We start from the raw sequence: 17,499 nt of genomic DNA, 5'->3' as shown, positions 1-17,499 counted from the left end.
AGGGAGGCCTTCATTAGTAATTAACGTGTGCAATTTATTATTATTATAATTTGTGACAAAATACTGTGGAATAATTATGTTTTGAAAGTTATTGCGACTTCCTTAAACTACTATTTTAAGTAAATAAGCTTACATTATTTTTCTCAGCAGGACATTTCACTATTTTTATTGGAGTTTTCTCACACCTGGATGTTATTTTTTTCCCGTTTTTTTCATGCAAACTCATTTGCAAAAGCAAAAGTGTTATTTATTTAACCACAGAAGTGTTAATAAATCTCAAGGCTCTTTTGCAGATAGACTCCTGCATTGGGGAGTTTGGCCAATTCCCCTAAGAGGGTTTGCACACAGAGATAATTGTCTTATCAATGGGCTCTCACCCGGTTAAAAATAAAGGTATTTGATTGAAAGTTTATTAACTCAATACGATTTAGTAATGCCCATTATTTTGAGTTTAAATGCGCCCTCATCTCGAACGCTGAACGAAAAGCAGTGGGCATGTTTATTTAACAGAGTCAGTCAGTAAAAAATAAACAGTTCTTATTTTGTAAATAATTTCCCACAGGTGGCATGTGCAAGGTCTGCCTGACATCAGTTTGAAGCTTCATTAAAGAGAAGGGGGGAGGGGAAGAAAAAAACACTTTAAAAAATTAATGAGAAAGCATGCCACCATGGCATGGTCTGCTGACATACGATATGGTAAACACAAGACAATAATTTAACCAAATGTTACATGCCTGAGTAAAAAAGAGACGCGAAAAGGAATCAATGCTTAAATCTAACCTGGCCCCTGAATTGTAACAAGCCTACAAGATATATACACCCATGATAAGCATCTAATCTGTATGTTTGGATGTCAGCAGAACTCCTCCTAGACCGCTCGACGAATACGGCGTCATTTGAAAGCTTCTGATAGGTATTACGATAAAATATTATTTTTGAGCGGATAGTTCAGCCAAGTCGGCTTCTCCGTCAAAGTGATGCTCATCCACTCTACAATTTAACAATGGCCTGGCATGGGAAGTGAGCCCCGTTTAAAAAGAATACCACGAATAGGCATGCACCACAGAAGAGGGTTGCATGTCTCATCGGACTTCCCCCCTTAGTTTGCTGCAAGCGTTGGACTGTGTCTTCACTTAGCGCACGACTTTCCGCAGTCCGCTGGCTCGCACGTTCCCTTAAGATCGACTCGGTCTGCTGTAATTTGGGAAGGGGCCACGTGACGGCTGTTTACATTTCCAACATTGTTGGGGCTTCTTGCTCCAGTGAGCGTCCCACAGAGCCCACCCCCCACACCGTTTCTCTTGCTTGCAGGTGCACCCGGATGTTCTCCCACTCCTCCGTCCTTCCTTCCTTCTCATTCCCAGCAAGACACCCTGACTGTCACTGCCCCCACCCTCCGTCTGTGTCCACGGAACAACAGAGCATCTTGATGTAACAATTCATCACCCTCATACCACCCACTTCCCTCCCTCCTCCAGCGAATCCATGAATGGTCACGAATCAACAGTTATGATTCGATAAAAGTAACAATTCTTATTTTGTCTTGTTTTTGGCTGGCAGTTTTGTATCGTTTCTCCGCTTTCTTAATTGTTGTGTTTGTTTGGTTTCTGCTGTATTGTTTCTCGCCTTATTCTTGGGTCTTTCGGTAAAGTCACGTAAATAGGTTCAAAGAAAATTATAAAAAATAATAAAAACCTACGACGTTTCGATCGCAACACAAGCAATCCTGATGACGATCGCTTGTGTTGTGATCAAAACGCCGTAGTTTTTTGTTATTTTCTTTGAAGCTATCTACGTGGCTTTACCGAAAGGCCCAAGAATATGAATTCCTGCAGTCACAAAAGCTTTAAGTCAAGTTGCTCGCCTTGTTTTCTACAGCTTTTGTTTGCTCCCTTACTGTAAATATAACACTGGCAGATCTACTATATTTAACACGTAGGCTTTCGCGAACAATATTATTCATAATATAGGTTTTTGGGTCAGATCGAGTTATTTATAAATGTGTCGTAACCCTCCACCACCCGACACAGCCAAACAGTAAAAAATTTGTCACGTTTTTCAAAGGACAAAATAGTTCACTTCTTTAGCCCACTGTATGTCACGCGCATGGCTCCGTGTGTCTATTGCCACCGCAAGGATCGTTTTTAATCGATGAATAAATGCGCCGTGATGTGCTTGGCAGCGACCTAAACGCACGATGACCAAGAAAAGTGTCACGGCAGTCAAAAGGCTCAGCCGCATTAGGCGCTCCCTAAAAAAAACTAAAATGAAATAATAACAATAACCTCTTTCTTCTCTTCCGTCAGTCATCACGTGGAAGCTGAATACGAGACTGGGGAAACTAAGTCCACCCCTTTCGTTCCCTGGTCAGGAGAATCAATAGATGGCCTATCATCATCATCATCCAGAGAAGCCTCACTGAGTCTCAATACTTTTTTTCCTGGAGGGCATTGAGCTGGTTACCGAACTATGCAAACTGCGTGCATATACAGAAGCTCACAAGTCTGGAATTCACTGATGCATCCTGGTCTCCTCACAGCCCTGCAGAGTCTCGGCAGTGTCAATGCGTGGTTCACCAACCCAAATAATGATTCACCAACGCAAAATGTTTCTCTTCCTCAATTGTGGTCTACAGTGAGAGATGCAGTAAGCGTCCACCCTCCAAAGCAACTTAAATCCCTTTGTATATTGTAAGCCGAGGGCAGGGCAGAAAAATGCATTGTTGAACTGTACTTCTATCTTCCAAAACCTATGATCTCTGCCTTCACCAACCCGCAATGACTTGTGTGATCAAGTACGGTCTGACAACTCCATCTGGTTGGCATGGGGAGGCCCTCATCCAGCAGTGGATTACAAACGGGCTGTTATTATACATATACTGTTCCGTGTCATTGACAATGTCCAGGATGCGTGTTGGTTTGGCCCTTTTGAGCCTTAGGAATTTCCACAAAAATCTTGAAAATTCCTTAGGATCATGAGTCTCGCACTGGAATGTTTAGGCGAATTCCTCTTCTAAATAATAACGACGTCCTTTATTTATCCAGGAAAGCTTCACCAAGTCTGAAGATTATTTTTCAGGAGTGTCCGGCATTGGAATGTTCGGGCAATACCTTTTGGAGGAATGTTTTGCTTAGTGTGGGAGAAAACCTGGGAATACGGAGAAAATTCTTACGATATATTCTAGTGTCTCGTGGTCAACATTCTGCACAGGCAGGCTCACAAAACCACTTCTGCCATCTCCTGGTCACCTCGCAACCAAGAGAGTTTGGGTGTTTTTCACAGATCTCTATGTGATCCACGAACCCTTGCCAGACGCTCGCCACCACGCCCTGGCTCAAATATAACCAAACACACAAATATAACTCGAAACAATAGGCCTGACGCTCATCCACGTGGCATGAGTCATGCTCTCCGCACACACAGCCATTGTGAATTCAGGGCAGCCACTCCCCTTTGCCGTCGTCGCCTTGTCTTCGTGCCGCTTTCACAACACCGCAACGCAAGTTTACAATGCCACTTATTTCCCCTTCAAAGACTCAAGTGAGCCTCAAGACATTTTCAGGAGGGTCCTGCTACATTGAAGTTTGGCCAAATCAATTCACGAGTGTTTTGGCTTCGTGCGGAAGGGCACCAGCGTACCCGGAGGAAAAAAAACGCCACGCTTATAAGGGGAGTCACTCGACGCTCTGCACAGATGGATTCAATAATCCATTGCTGTGCTGCTATCTCCTGGACAACTTGCAAGCCCCACGCCTATAACTTCTGGTAATTCCAGGCAGTCTACCAAGCAAGTACTAACCAAAATATGAACCGTGCTTAGCTTCCGAAATCTGCTGAGATCGAGTGCTTTCAGGGCATTTTGGTGGTTCTCATACCACACAATTGGGGTGTACAAATCCACCCTCATCCCCTCCGCCATGGGTGTAGAGTTCCGATTCGATGAAAGAATCGACTACTTTTCTTCTACATTGTGGTGGATGTATTTAACAGCCTGCGGCGGTTGCAGGGGTCATGTGAACCTATGACGTACAACATAATAATTGAACAAAATGCTATTTAACGCACGTCCTCTGACAACATAAGGGCGGTCACATGACACAGCAGCAGTGCATTCGCCGCTTCTTGCCGAGGTACGGGGTTCAAATCCGACAGAGTCAAATCCACAACGCATGCCGTCTGCCTCACAGCGGACGTTCAAGAACACTAGATTTGAAGCTTTCGTGACTGCAAGGATTCATACTCTTAGGTTTTTTTCGGTAAAGTCACGTAGGTAAAAAATTAAATTAAAATTAATGACAGTAATAATAGAAATAAAATAAAATAATAAATCACGACGTTTCGGAGGCACACTACCACACTCAGATAAGCTCCTCCTCCCCTTAACTTGTATTTAAGAACTTGTATCTTGAAATGTTTTGCCTCACTTGATACAGCAAATCTAGCTGTGACGGTCCCACCTGATGACGGAGACTTGTGTTGCCTCCGAAACGTCGTGATTTATTATTTTATTATATTTCTATTATTACTTTTATTAATTTTATTTTTTACCCACTTGACTTTACCGAAAAAACCTAACAGTATGTTCAAGAACACGTGATGACATTCAAGGGAGAGTTCCCGTGATGTCATGAAAAAAAAAGTCGGCCATTGTGTGCCGCAGCCAAGACCCATTTCTTAAAATGTATTTGCAAATTACTTTATTGGGGAAACCAGTAAAGTCCTGAAGAAACTTAGAAGGACCCTCCCTGAATAAGAGCCTTGAGACTCAATGGATGCGCTCCCCGGTGAGCAAGTATTATCGCAAAAATAAAAGTAATGCGCATGATATGAGACATCACTCACTGGCGAATCCGGAGCAGTAGCCAGAGGGAGGAGGAGGAGGAGGAGTGGCGTTCTCCGCTGCAGGCATGGTGGTGGTGCCCGCGGTGGTAACAGGATGCCCGTGTCGTCGCCTATGCTCACAGCTCTGTGGCACGGCACAAGTAGCAAGAGGGGAGGGGGGGGTGGCATGAGCCGCACGTCAGAGGTCGCAAACGGGTTTTGATTCCTTACCCGTACCCGGCCGCACCAGGGTCGCAAACGGGTACCCGTTCCCTACCCGTACCCGTACCCTACCCGAAATTAGTGACAAACGGTTACTCTTCTTGGTTCTTTCGGTAAAGTCACGTAGAATGGAAATAATAAAATAAAAAAAATAAAACATAATAAAATTGTATTACTTTATTATTTCCATTCTACGTGACTTTACCGAAAGAACCAAGAAGATGAATCCCTGCAGTCACGAAAGCTTTAAAACGGTTACTCACCAGTCACTCACCGCCTACCCGTACCCGTATCCGGCCGCACCAGGGTCGCAAACGGGTACCCGTACCCGACTGGGTACGGGTAGCCGGGTATCGGGTAGGGTACGGGTATCGGGTACCCGGTTGTGACCTCTGCCGCACGTTGGCGCTTTCGGCATCGCGATAGCCACACTTCACGTCGTCACCTTCACGTCTCGAGACTATACAGGTCTGTTGTGTCATGGAACCACAATACGGTGGTAGCCACCGCTGTTAATAGCAATTCTTGTTGTTGCTGATGTATCACAAATAGCGATCTATGACCACGGGATTATTCATGCTTATTTTACTGACTTTGGTCATAACAACATCTTGACTCTAATCTCAGTAGATAAATTGTAGATGACTCACCTACGAAAGTTCTACGTTTAAAGACCGCCAATGTATGTGGTGACTCGAGTTACATTATTGAAAAACACCTTTTAATAAAAAATTCAAAAACAAGCTTGCACTTTTTTTAATTTGCAGTGACTAATCAATTAAATTAAGACAGAGCAAGGAAAAGGAGTACACATGGGAGAGTGAAAATAATAAAAAAATATAAAGTAATTTTAATGGATTCATGATCATGTATTCTTACAGTTTATCCAATCACTGAGGCATACATTTATAATGGTGAAAAGTAATTTTCCTGTTTGCGCACATTAGTTATTTTTATATAAGTTTTATTACTTAAAAACGAGTCTAAAGTTGTTAAATGTTTTGGAAAATGTTGAAATGTGCAGTGTTTAGAGATGCGGCCACATTTAAAGGCTTGTAAATCTATATAATTTACAATGTTTGTTTACTGGCTGGTATTTTAACTATATAATGTCTCGCTGTTTTCTTGCATCCAGCTTCCAATAATCACCACCACTATGCAGTCTGTTCACCATCACACTGGCCACAACACCACTATGCATCCAAGCTCACCACCGTGCTTACCAACACAGCCCACTCACCACCGTGCTTACCAACACACCCGTTCACCACCGTGCCTACCAACACAGCCCACTCACCACCGTGCTTACCAACACACCCGCTCACCAACGTGCTTACCAACACACCCCGCTCACCACCGTGCTTACCAACACAGCCCACTCACCACCGTGCTTACCAACACACCCGTTCACCACCGTGCTTACCAACACACCCGTTCACCACCGTGCCTACCAACACAGCCCACTCACCACCGTGCTTACCAACACACCCGTTCACCACCGTGCTTACCAACACAGCCCACTCACCACCGTGCTTACCAACACACCCGTTCACCACCGTGCTTACCAACACACCCCGTTCACCACCGTGCTTACCAACACACCCGTTCACCACCGTGCCTACCAACACACCCGTTCACCACCGTGCCTACCAACACACCCGTTCACCACCGTGCTTACCAACACAACTCATCTCACCAACGTGCTTACCAACACACCCCGCTCACCACCGTGCCTACCAACACATCTCATCTCACCACCGTGCTTACCAACACACCCCGCTCACCACCGTGCCTACCAACACACCCGTTCACCACCGTGCTTACCAACACAACTCATCTCACCACCGTGCTTACCAACACACCCCGCTCACCACCGTGCTTACCAACACACCCCGTTCACCACCGTGCTTACCAACACACCCCGCTCACCACCGTGCTTACCAACACACCCCGCTCACCACCGTGCTTACCAACACACCCCGCTCACCACCGTGCTTACCAACACACCCGTTCACCACCGTGCCTACCAACACACCCGCTCACCACCGTGCCTACCAACACACCCGCTCACCACCGTGCTTACCAACACACCCGTTCACCACCGTGCCTACCAACACACCCCGCTCACCACCGTGCCTACCAACACACCCGCTCACCACCGTGCTTACCAACACACCCGTTCACCACCGTGCTTACCAACACACCCCGCTCACCACCGTGCTTACCAACACACCCGCTCACCACCGTGCTTACCAACACATCTCATCTCACCACCGTGCCTACCAACACACCCGCTCACCACCGTGCTTACCAACACACCCGCTCACCACCGTGCTTACCAACACATCTCATCTCACCACCGTGCTTACCAACACACCCCGCTCACCACCGTGCTTACCAACAACCATTTCTCTGGGGCTTTGTGACTGCAGGTAAAAAACCCAGCTCTGTTTGCTTCTTCCTACGCACCGTTCAACTTTTTCATTCTCTCCCATTGTCTCTTTAAGCGAGTCATATCCATGCTCAACTCAAGAACCGTATTACCTAATCTCTTACAAATTTTACCGTGCCGTTTGTTGCTGGCCTGCTTGTTGCCGTTGGCCTTAGGGCCTTCGTTCAGCAAACCGTGATGAAACAAACAACTGTTGTCATCTCATCTTCTTGGTTCTTTCGGTAAAGTCACATAGAAGGGAAATAATAAAATAATAAAAATAAAACATAATAAAATACAATTCTCACGACGTTTCAGCCACAACGCAAGCAGCCATCCTCAGGTGGAGAACAGGTCTGTCGAGAAGACAGAGGTGTGTCATTCAGACTCTGTCTTCTCTACAGACCTGTTCTCCACCTGAGGACGGCTGCTTGCGTTGTGGCCGAAACGTCGTGAGAATTATTTTATTATGTTTTATTTTTATTATTTTATTATTTCCATTCTACGTGACTTTACCGAAAGAACCAAGAAGAGTAAGTCATACATTACAATTCTATGCCGCTCGCTCTCACCAACCCCACCGCACAGCCAGCTCATCCCTACACTCAGATTCAACAAAAGCGTCGCTCGTCGTAGTTGAACTCGGCACTCATGTGCGTGCAGCACACACCTCAGCCATGAAGGAGGGCCTCTGCTCTTGCCCGACACACCAGGAAGCAGCAGATGTCCTCACGCCTGTCCCTGCACGCACCGGCACACACAGCGGACGCTCATTAGAGCCACGCCTCAGCTGCCTCGAGCATAACGGACCCACACGGTCCGCAATCAAACGATCACGATGATTGGCAGCGATCCCCGTACACCCATTCCTTGTGACCCGCCATGGTACGCCACTAAAAGTTTACCGCTTTACAACCTCCCATCATCTCTTCTCCCAAGCTCTTATCACCTTGCTCGATTCCAGAGCGATGTTAACTCTTATCTATTGCAAGTTTGATAGTGCAGTTTGTTGCTGGCACTTGACCTGTTGGACCTTTGGGTCTGTGCTCAGACGATGTGCACAATAAAAAGTAATTCTACACTTCACGTGCCTGATGATTACTCAACATCTCCCACATGATGCTGAAGAGTATGTATTCATTCATTTGAATTGGTGTTGTACGCCTTTTGGAGTCATCTGGTCCAAAACCAATGGAGACTAGGCTCTAAGGAAAGCTGTCTCGGGTGTGGACCAATCAACTTCAAGGACAGTGCATATCATTATCATCATCAAAGTTGTTTCTTTTTGTTTGCATTTTGACTGCTTGTGTTGTGGTTATTGCAAACATGATGCCTTGTATAAAGGTGTCAGTTTTTTGTACCAGTTGAAAGGGTAAAAACCTATTACTATACTTGAATTGGTGCTCTCAACGTTACGTGGGGCAGGACAATTATCACCTTCAACAGACTGCTGGGGTAAGTGCTGTTCGTGAGCACCTGTGAAGGCCGGTAGAGCACACGAGGGGGTGGGTGGCCAGCACCACGCCCGGCCGCCTTTGTATCCCTAGCGGCGATGGTTACACACCGCATCAGGTACTCATTTGAGGCTGAGTCGACCTCGGGGAGGCCCAGGACCGGTTCAGATAATCGTCACTGGTGTTGGGAGGTGAGCGGGATGGAACTCGGGTCGCCGAATATGCAGTGCAGCGCGCTAACCACTGCGCCACCGCTCACCCACGTGGGGGACACACACAAATATATGCACATAATCTCTATAGATTTTCCCCTGCACTCTCTACATTTTAAGATACGTGATGAGCAATAATCAGGCGTGTGCAGCTTGTGACAACTTAATGTGTGTTCCAAGGAAGCTCAATTGAGGGATGTCCTGGAAAAACGTGATCATTTGAATCTAAAATTATTTTCTATATCCCAAGATGGCTTAATTGGAACAGATTCCAATAAACGTTGACAGCTGTTGCTTTATAACCCCCCCTACACCCCCCCCCCCCACAGATGGCCACACAATGAACTTCATAATTCACTCACTCCACTTAATCTCTCTACTCTGAACAAAACCCTCATTTCTGGACAATGAGATTTCGTGGATTGTTATTTATTTCAGGACACCTCTCAATTGGAGCAACCCAAGGGGCCCCTACCACAGCGATATGCAAGTTCCCCATTAAGGGCGGGTGGCGTCCTGCAAAACAGCCGAGCAACCTCTTCATCAGAAGCTCCCAGGTGGCACAGGTAGGGGGGGGCAACTACTGAAGAAAAGGGCCTCCTCCTCACTTAAAACGCCCCCCCCCCGTTCAATCATGGCCTACAACCGTGCTGCCACATCTCACCCACTTTCCCACATTTCGCAAGCTGCCACCTGCGTTTTATGCCTGTAGATAAACGTGCAGGAATGCGCGGTATCAGATCCGCACCTGATGCCTAGGCCGGGTCTCTTTCTTTCCCTGACTCTGCCGGGACAGGTGTGCAGTGGGGGGAAGGAGGAGGGAGGGGGGGGAGCAAGTAGGGGAGGTGTGGGGCATGAGTGTTTGCCGGAGCCCAAGGGCCAGAGTCATGGCACTCGCACACACGGACACACACACACGGACACACACACACACGGACACACACACACACGGACACACACACACACGGACACACACACACACGGACGGACACACACACACACGGACACACACACACACGGACACACACACGGACACAAAGATCCCCCGTATAGCCTTAACAGACTGTAGGGGGAAGTGCTGTTAGCGAGCACCTATGAAGGCCGGAACAGTACACGAGGGGGTGGGTGGCCAGCACCACGCCCGACCGCCTTTGTCTCCCCAGTGGCGATGTTTACACACCGCACCAGGTACTCATTTGAGGCTGAGTAGACCTAGGGGAGGCCCAGGACCGGTTCAGATAATCGTCACTGGTGTTGGCCGTGAGCGGGAATCGAACCCGGGTCGCCAGGTTCGTAACGCAGCGCGCTAACCGCTACACTATCGCTCCCCACACACGGACAGACACACGGACACACACACACGGACACGGACACACACGGACACACACACACACGGACACACACACACACGGACACACACACAAACACACACGGGGACACACGGACACACACACACGGACACACACACGGACACACATACACACGGGGACACACGGACACACACACACGGACACACACACGGACACACACACACGGACACACACACGGACACACACACACGGACACACACACACGGACACACATACACACGGGGACACACGGACACACACACACGGACACACACACGGACACACACACACGGACACACACACGGACACACACACACGGACACACACACACGGACACACATACACACGGGGACACACGGACACACACACACGGACACACACACGGACACACACACACGGACACACATACACACGGGGACACACACACGGACACACACACACGGACACACACACACGGACACACATACACACGGGGACACACACACGGACACACACACACGGACACACACACGGACACACACACACGGACACACATACACACGGGGACACACACACGGACACACACACGGACACACACACGGACACACACACGGACACACATACACACGGACACACACACACGGACACACACACACGGACACACATACACACGGGGACACACACACGGGGACACACACACGGACACACACACGGACACACACACGGACACACACACACGGACACACACACACGGACACACATACACACGGGGACACACACACGGACACACACACGGACACACACACGGACACACACACACGGACACACACACACGGACACACACACGGACACACACACACGGACACACACACGGACACACATACACACGGGGACACACGGACACACACACACGGACACACACACGGACACACATACACACGGGGACACACGGGGACACACACACGGACACACACACACACAAACACACACGGGGACACACGGACACACACACACGGACACACACACGGACACACACACACGGACACACACACACACAAACACACACGGGGACACACGGACACACACACGGACACACACACACGGACACACACACGGACACACACACACGGACACACACACACGGACACACACACACGGACACACACACACGGACACACACACACGGACACACACACACGGACACACACACGGACACACACACGTGCAGCAGCAGCAGCAGCGACGCGAAAACCGGGGACGTGCCGCGGGCTACCGGTTTGGCGCGGCAAAAACCAAAGACTCTTAAATGCTCACTTTGACGTGACACAATAGCATCATTTGTCAGCCGTTCCTCCTCGTGGCACGGCGGACAGTTGTCTTCTTTCGTCTGGCATTTAAAGAAGCAACGGGCGTTGATTTTAGAAAGCCCATTTTCTGGTGCCTGGGGTCTCCAGACGGATTTCAATGGAGAGTGGAGATACGGAGTTTTATTTTTTCTTCTTCTTGGTTCTTTCGGTAAAGTCACGTAGAAGGGAAATAATAAAATAATAAAAATTAAACGTTATAAAATACAATTCTCACGACGTTTCGGCCACAACGCAAGCAGCCGTCCTCAGGTGAAGGAACAGGGCTGTCGGAAAGACAGCGTCCGAATGAACACCACCAAGCTTGGCAGCTACAGAGTTGCTCCCGAGTTTCTTCGCGCCGACGGACGAACGAATGGCTTGTGCCGATAGGCTTGGATTTGGCTCGGGTATGATGCGTGGGCCGGCATATCTAGTGGCACAACGCTCAAGCAGCAGACAATGCTGCTGTGGCAACGCACAAGCAACTTCTCTGGAATGCCGCACTGAGTCGGCGTAATGTCACCGTGGTGCAAAGAAGCGAACTACCTCGCCTGGTATCCAGGAGGTCGTGGGTTCGATCCCGACCTGGACACCTGTATATTTGAAGTTTAGATGTTCTCCCCGTGGTCGCGTAGATTTTTTTCCCGGGGTCCTCCGTTTTTTTTCCTACGCATTTAGAAACATGCGTTTAGAGTATTTGGCTGCTATATATTGACACATGATGAGATTTTCATTGGTGGCCAGGCCTTACCTGGTAGAATAAAACAGTTTTATTTAATAAAATGGTTGAGTCGCAGTGTGTGTAAGTTTGATTCCTGCTCACAGCTAACATCGGTGAAGATTATCTGAACCCGTTCTGGACCTCCCCTAGGTCGACTCAGCCTCAAATGAGTACCTGGTGCAGTATGTAAACATCTCCACGAGGGATAAAAAGGGTGTGGTGCTGGCCACCCACCTCCTCGTGTGCCTTCATAGATACGTGCGAACAGAACTTGTTTTTGTGTAAGATTCTATCTTGGTTTGTGTACATCTGAGCTTGGGTTTGTCTGTTTAAATCCCTGTGTCTGTCTGTCTGAGCATATCTGTGCGAGTCGATGTCTCCGTTTGATTTCCGTCTGGTGCAGTCCGTGTCTAACCAAGCTTCTTTCTGGATGTCTTATTGTTCGAATCTCAATGTCTGTCGAAGTTTCTCCTCTCTGCCCAGGCTGGTACGTACGTATGTCTCTGTGTATGTCTGTGCATCTTAGCATTTGTCTGTCTGTTTGAGCTTTTGTTTAAGATGATGTCCACATGATCTTGTCTGTCTGTACGAGCCATGAAAGTAACTATGTTATTTTAAACAAACGAGTTATGGTCTTCATTTACAACAGTGGTCATTTCCATTGTCTGTTGCGGTAACAAAAGTTAAATCATAAAAAAATATGGGGGTCGTTACCATGTATACTAAACACTCAAAGGTAAAGGTCCCCCGTATAGACTTAACTGACTGTTGAGGCAAGTGCTGTTAGAGAACACCTATGAAGGCCGGCAGGGTGCATGAGGGAATGGGTGGACAACACAATGCCCGGCCGCCTTTGTCTCCCTAGCGGCGATGGTCACACACCGCACCAGGTACTCATTTGAGGCTGAGTCGACCTAGGATCGGTTCAGATAATCGTCTCGTGAGCGCGAATCGAACTCGTGTCACTGGGTTCGTAGCGCAGCGCGCTAACCTCGACACTACCGCTCCCCAGACGTAAGCATATGGACACACACACACACACAAAGATAAAGATTCGCAAAATAGCCTTCATGGCCTGTTGGGGAAAGTGCTGTGAGTGAGCACAAACAATTGCAAGCGCGAGGGGGTGGTGGAGCCAGCACCACGCCCTGCCTCGTTCGTCTTCCTCGTGATCAATGTATCACACCACACCAGGTACTTAGTTAAGGATGAGTAAACCTCGGAGATGCACAGGACCGGTTCAGATAACTGCCAATGATGTCATAAGAAAGTATTTCCTCTGCTAAATATTAATATAGACTCAGGGAGGGGAGAAATTGCCCCCTCACTGCACCCCCCTCCCCTTGGATCCACCACTGCACATACAGACTCACACAGACACACTCACACAGACACAGACTCACACAGACACAGACTCACACAGACTCACACAGACACAGACTCACACAGACACAGACTCACACAGACACACTCACACAGACACACACAGACACAGACTCACACAGACACACTCACACAGACTCACACAGACACAGACTCACACAGACACAGACTCACACAGACACACTCACACAGACTCACACAGACACAGACTCACACAGACACAGACTCGCACAGAATCACACAGACACACTCACACAGACTCACACAGACTCACACAGACACACACAGACACAGACTCACACAGACACACTCACACAGACTCACACAGACACAGACTCACACAGACTCACACAGACTCACACAGACACAGACTCACACAGACACAGACTCACACAGAATCACACAGACACAGACTCACACAGACACAGACTCACAGACACGCTCACACAGACTCACACAGACACAGACTCACACAGACACAGACTCACACAGACACAGACTCACACAGACACAGACTCACACAGAATCACACAGACACACTCACACAGACTCACACAGACACAGATACATGCGTACACACAGACCCACACAGACCAATTCTCACACACGGACTCACACAGACACATGCACACACACAGACTCACACAGATACATGCACACACACAGACTCACACAGACACAGATACATGCACACACACAGACTCACACAGACACAGATACATGCACACACACAGACTCACACAGACACATGCGCACACACAGACTCTCACACACACAGATACATGCGCACACACAGACTCACACAGACACAGATACATGCACACACACAGACTCACACAGACACAGATACATGCACACACACAGACTCACACAGACACATGCGCACACACAGACTCTCACACACACAGATACATGCGCACACACAGACTCACACAGACACAGATACATACGCACACACAGATTCACACATACATACACACACAGACACGGATAAATGCGCGCACACACTCACACAGACATTCGCACACACACAGAGACAATCACACAGACATACGCCCGTAAAGAAACACACATAGGCACACAAAGTGACACACGTAGACACACAAAGACAGAGATCCCCCGTTTCAGCCTTCACTTTTGTTACGCGAGCACCTATGAAGGCCGGCACAGTAAACGGGACGGGGGGGGGGGGGAAAGGGTGGCCAGTACCACGCCCGACCGCCTTTGTCTCCCCAGTGGTAATGTTTAGACGGCGCACCAGATACTCATTTGAAGCTGAGTCAACCTTGGGGAGGCGCAGGACCATTTCAAATAATCGTCACTGGTGTTGACCACGAGTGGGAATCGTTGTGTTCGTAGCGCTAACCGTGACACTACCGCTCCCCAACACGGAGCCGTTCAGACACACACACATAGCACACCGACACAACTCCACACGACGGAGGGGGAGGGACATTCTTTCTTAAAAATGCAGTCCTGGCGGCCATCGCGTTGGGAGGATGGGGCTAAGTGGGGTGGGTTAGCCTCGGCCAGACATCACACGACCAACAGAGACACCCTGCCTCCCAAACACTGGGACCTCCTTGCACGCCGCTAACCTCCTGGTAACGTGATGACATTCTAATCCACTGCTGGACTGACGCCTCCTTACACCATGTTTATCGTGGGAGTTGTCTTTGCCACACTTCTCCATGTTATACTGGTAGGAACCACCTGGTTCCACCAGCCCACAGGGGATTATTGTGTCCGTCCGTCCGTCGTGCATCCAAAAATGGGAGGGGGAGGGCTGGGTGGAGAGGGGAGGGTGGGGAGGGGCTGGGTGGGGAGGGTGGGGCTGGGTGGGGCTGGGTGGGGAGGGGCTGGGTGGGGTGGGGCTGGGTGGGGAGGGGAGGGTGGGGAGGGGTGGGGCTGGGTGGGGAGGGGCTGGGTGGGGAGGGGAGGGTGGGGAGGGGCTGGGTGAGGAGGGTGGGGCTGGGTGGGGAGGGGATGGGTGAGGAGGGTGGGGCTGGGTGGGGGGTGGGGCTGGGTGGGGAGAGGCTGGTCACTCCGTGGTGCCCTTATAAAACTCAACGTTTAACCTACTCACGCCGGCTTGTGCCCGCCCTCACAGTCGGGCATATTTGCGGAATACACCACGCCTCCGTTGACCCTGGCCATTGACCGAGCAACCCAACGTTCCTACCAGCTCCCTTCGCAGCAGGAATGTGTTTTGGGTTATGGTTGTTGAAGAGAGCAACCTAGAGCTGTTTAAGGCATCGCTCGCTAGCTGATGTGAGCCTTGCCCGGGAACCACCCAAGTCGTGACACACGATAACGCGTGTCTTGGTAATGCGGCTGAGTGGCGCAATGGTCCTAGCACTTTGCTCAATTGGAAAGTCACAAGTTCAAATGTCAGTTGCTGGTTGTCCGAGCTTGTTCATCGTCCTTACAGAGTCGATAAGATGAATACATGGAAACCCATTTCATTCATTGCACCATGGCTCATGCCAAGCACACTGCACCCAGTCCGATGGTATCCTTGGAGCGGCAGCAGAGGTCGCAAACGGGTTTTGATTCCTTACCCGTACCCGGCCGCACCAGGGTCGCAAACGAGCACCCGTACCCTACCCGTATCCGGCCGGGTACGGGTAGGGTATAGGTATCGGGTACCTGATTGCGACCTCTGGGATGAAGCCATGTTGCAGGCGCGGGTGGGTTGATTCTAGGAACTTGAATTGTGAGAAGAGACAAGACGTTGGGAAATGAGTGACAAACAGTTACTCACCAGTGACTCACGGCCTACCCGTACCCGGCCGCACCAGGGTCGCAAACTGGTACCCGTACCCGGCCGGGTACGGATAGCCGGGTATCGGGTAGGGTACGGGTATCGGGTACCCGGTTGCGACCTCTGAGCGGCAGTGGATATTGCTGGTCCTGAGTCTCCGTCTACTCTGTTTAGCGGACAAACCAAGCAAAGCCTCCACACAACACCGATGCACCCCCCCCCAGCTCCACACACACACAGAGCCATTTCATTGAGACAACGCTGCCCGCCCCAGCGTTCTTCACCTGTGGCGTGCGCTGCCACCACTGCTGCAGCACCGTCACCATCGACGCCTAAACGAACTCATTAATTCACAATTACGCGTCGGAGCCTCCTGGCGGGCCAGCGGGTGTCCTCGTCGCCGGGTGAAAGTGCGATGAGTGTGGCCGGAGTGGTGAACCCGCGCGACCGAGGTTTTGTTTGCGCACCTGTAACCAATCGACGCGGGTTCGGGGCTTATTAACACGGCAGCATTCCTGCTCGGCGTGTTATTGCACCGCGCAATCACAGCAACGGCCTTCGCGGTGGAGTCAAACTGCGGAGTTAAGCGGCTGCCCCCCCCCCAACGCGAACCAGGGCGAAATGTTAACTACTTTGGCTGGTATAAAAGAGGTCGTTGGTTCGACCCTGACGCCTGTATATTTGGAGTTTGTATGTTCTCCCCATGCTCGTGTGAATTTTTTTCTCCGGGTCCTCCGGTTTTTTTTTCCCCTCTATATTTACAAACATGCGCTTTGAGCATTTGGCTGCGAAAAATGTCCACACGATGATGAGCCAA

General features: G+C 49.5%; 1 protein-coding gene across 1 annotated transcript in view; it reads right to left on the bottom strand.

The window, feature by feature from the left end:
• Window positions 1-17,499, bottom strand: part of LOC144945871 (transcription factor 12-like) — a 100,997-nt gene that overhangs the window by 75,732 nt on the left and 7,766 nt on the right. Inside the window, exons 4-5 of the mRNA XM_078874477.1 lie at window positions 8,145-8,215; window positions 4,843-4,966 (exon numbers count right to left, since the gene is read on the bottom strand). Of these exons, the coding sequence (XP_078730603.1) occupies window positions 4,843-4,966; window positions 8,145-8,215 (195 nt within the window). The remainder of the gene's footprint in view (window positions 1-4,842; window positions 4,967-8,144; window positions 8,216-17,499) is intronic.

This window comes from Lampetra fluviatilis, chromosome 39 (genome assembly GCF_964198595.1).
Source record: "Lampetra fluviatilis chromosome 39, kcLamFluv1.1, whole genome shotgun sequence".
Classification (NCBI taxonomy): domain Eukaryota; kingdom Metazoa; phylum Chordata; class Hyperoartia; order Petromyzontiformes; family Petromyzontidae; genus Lampetra; species Lampetra fluviatilis.
This window is presented reverse-complemented; position numbering and strand designations above follow the sequence as displayed.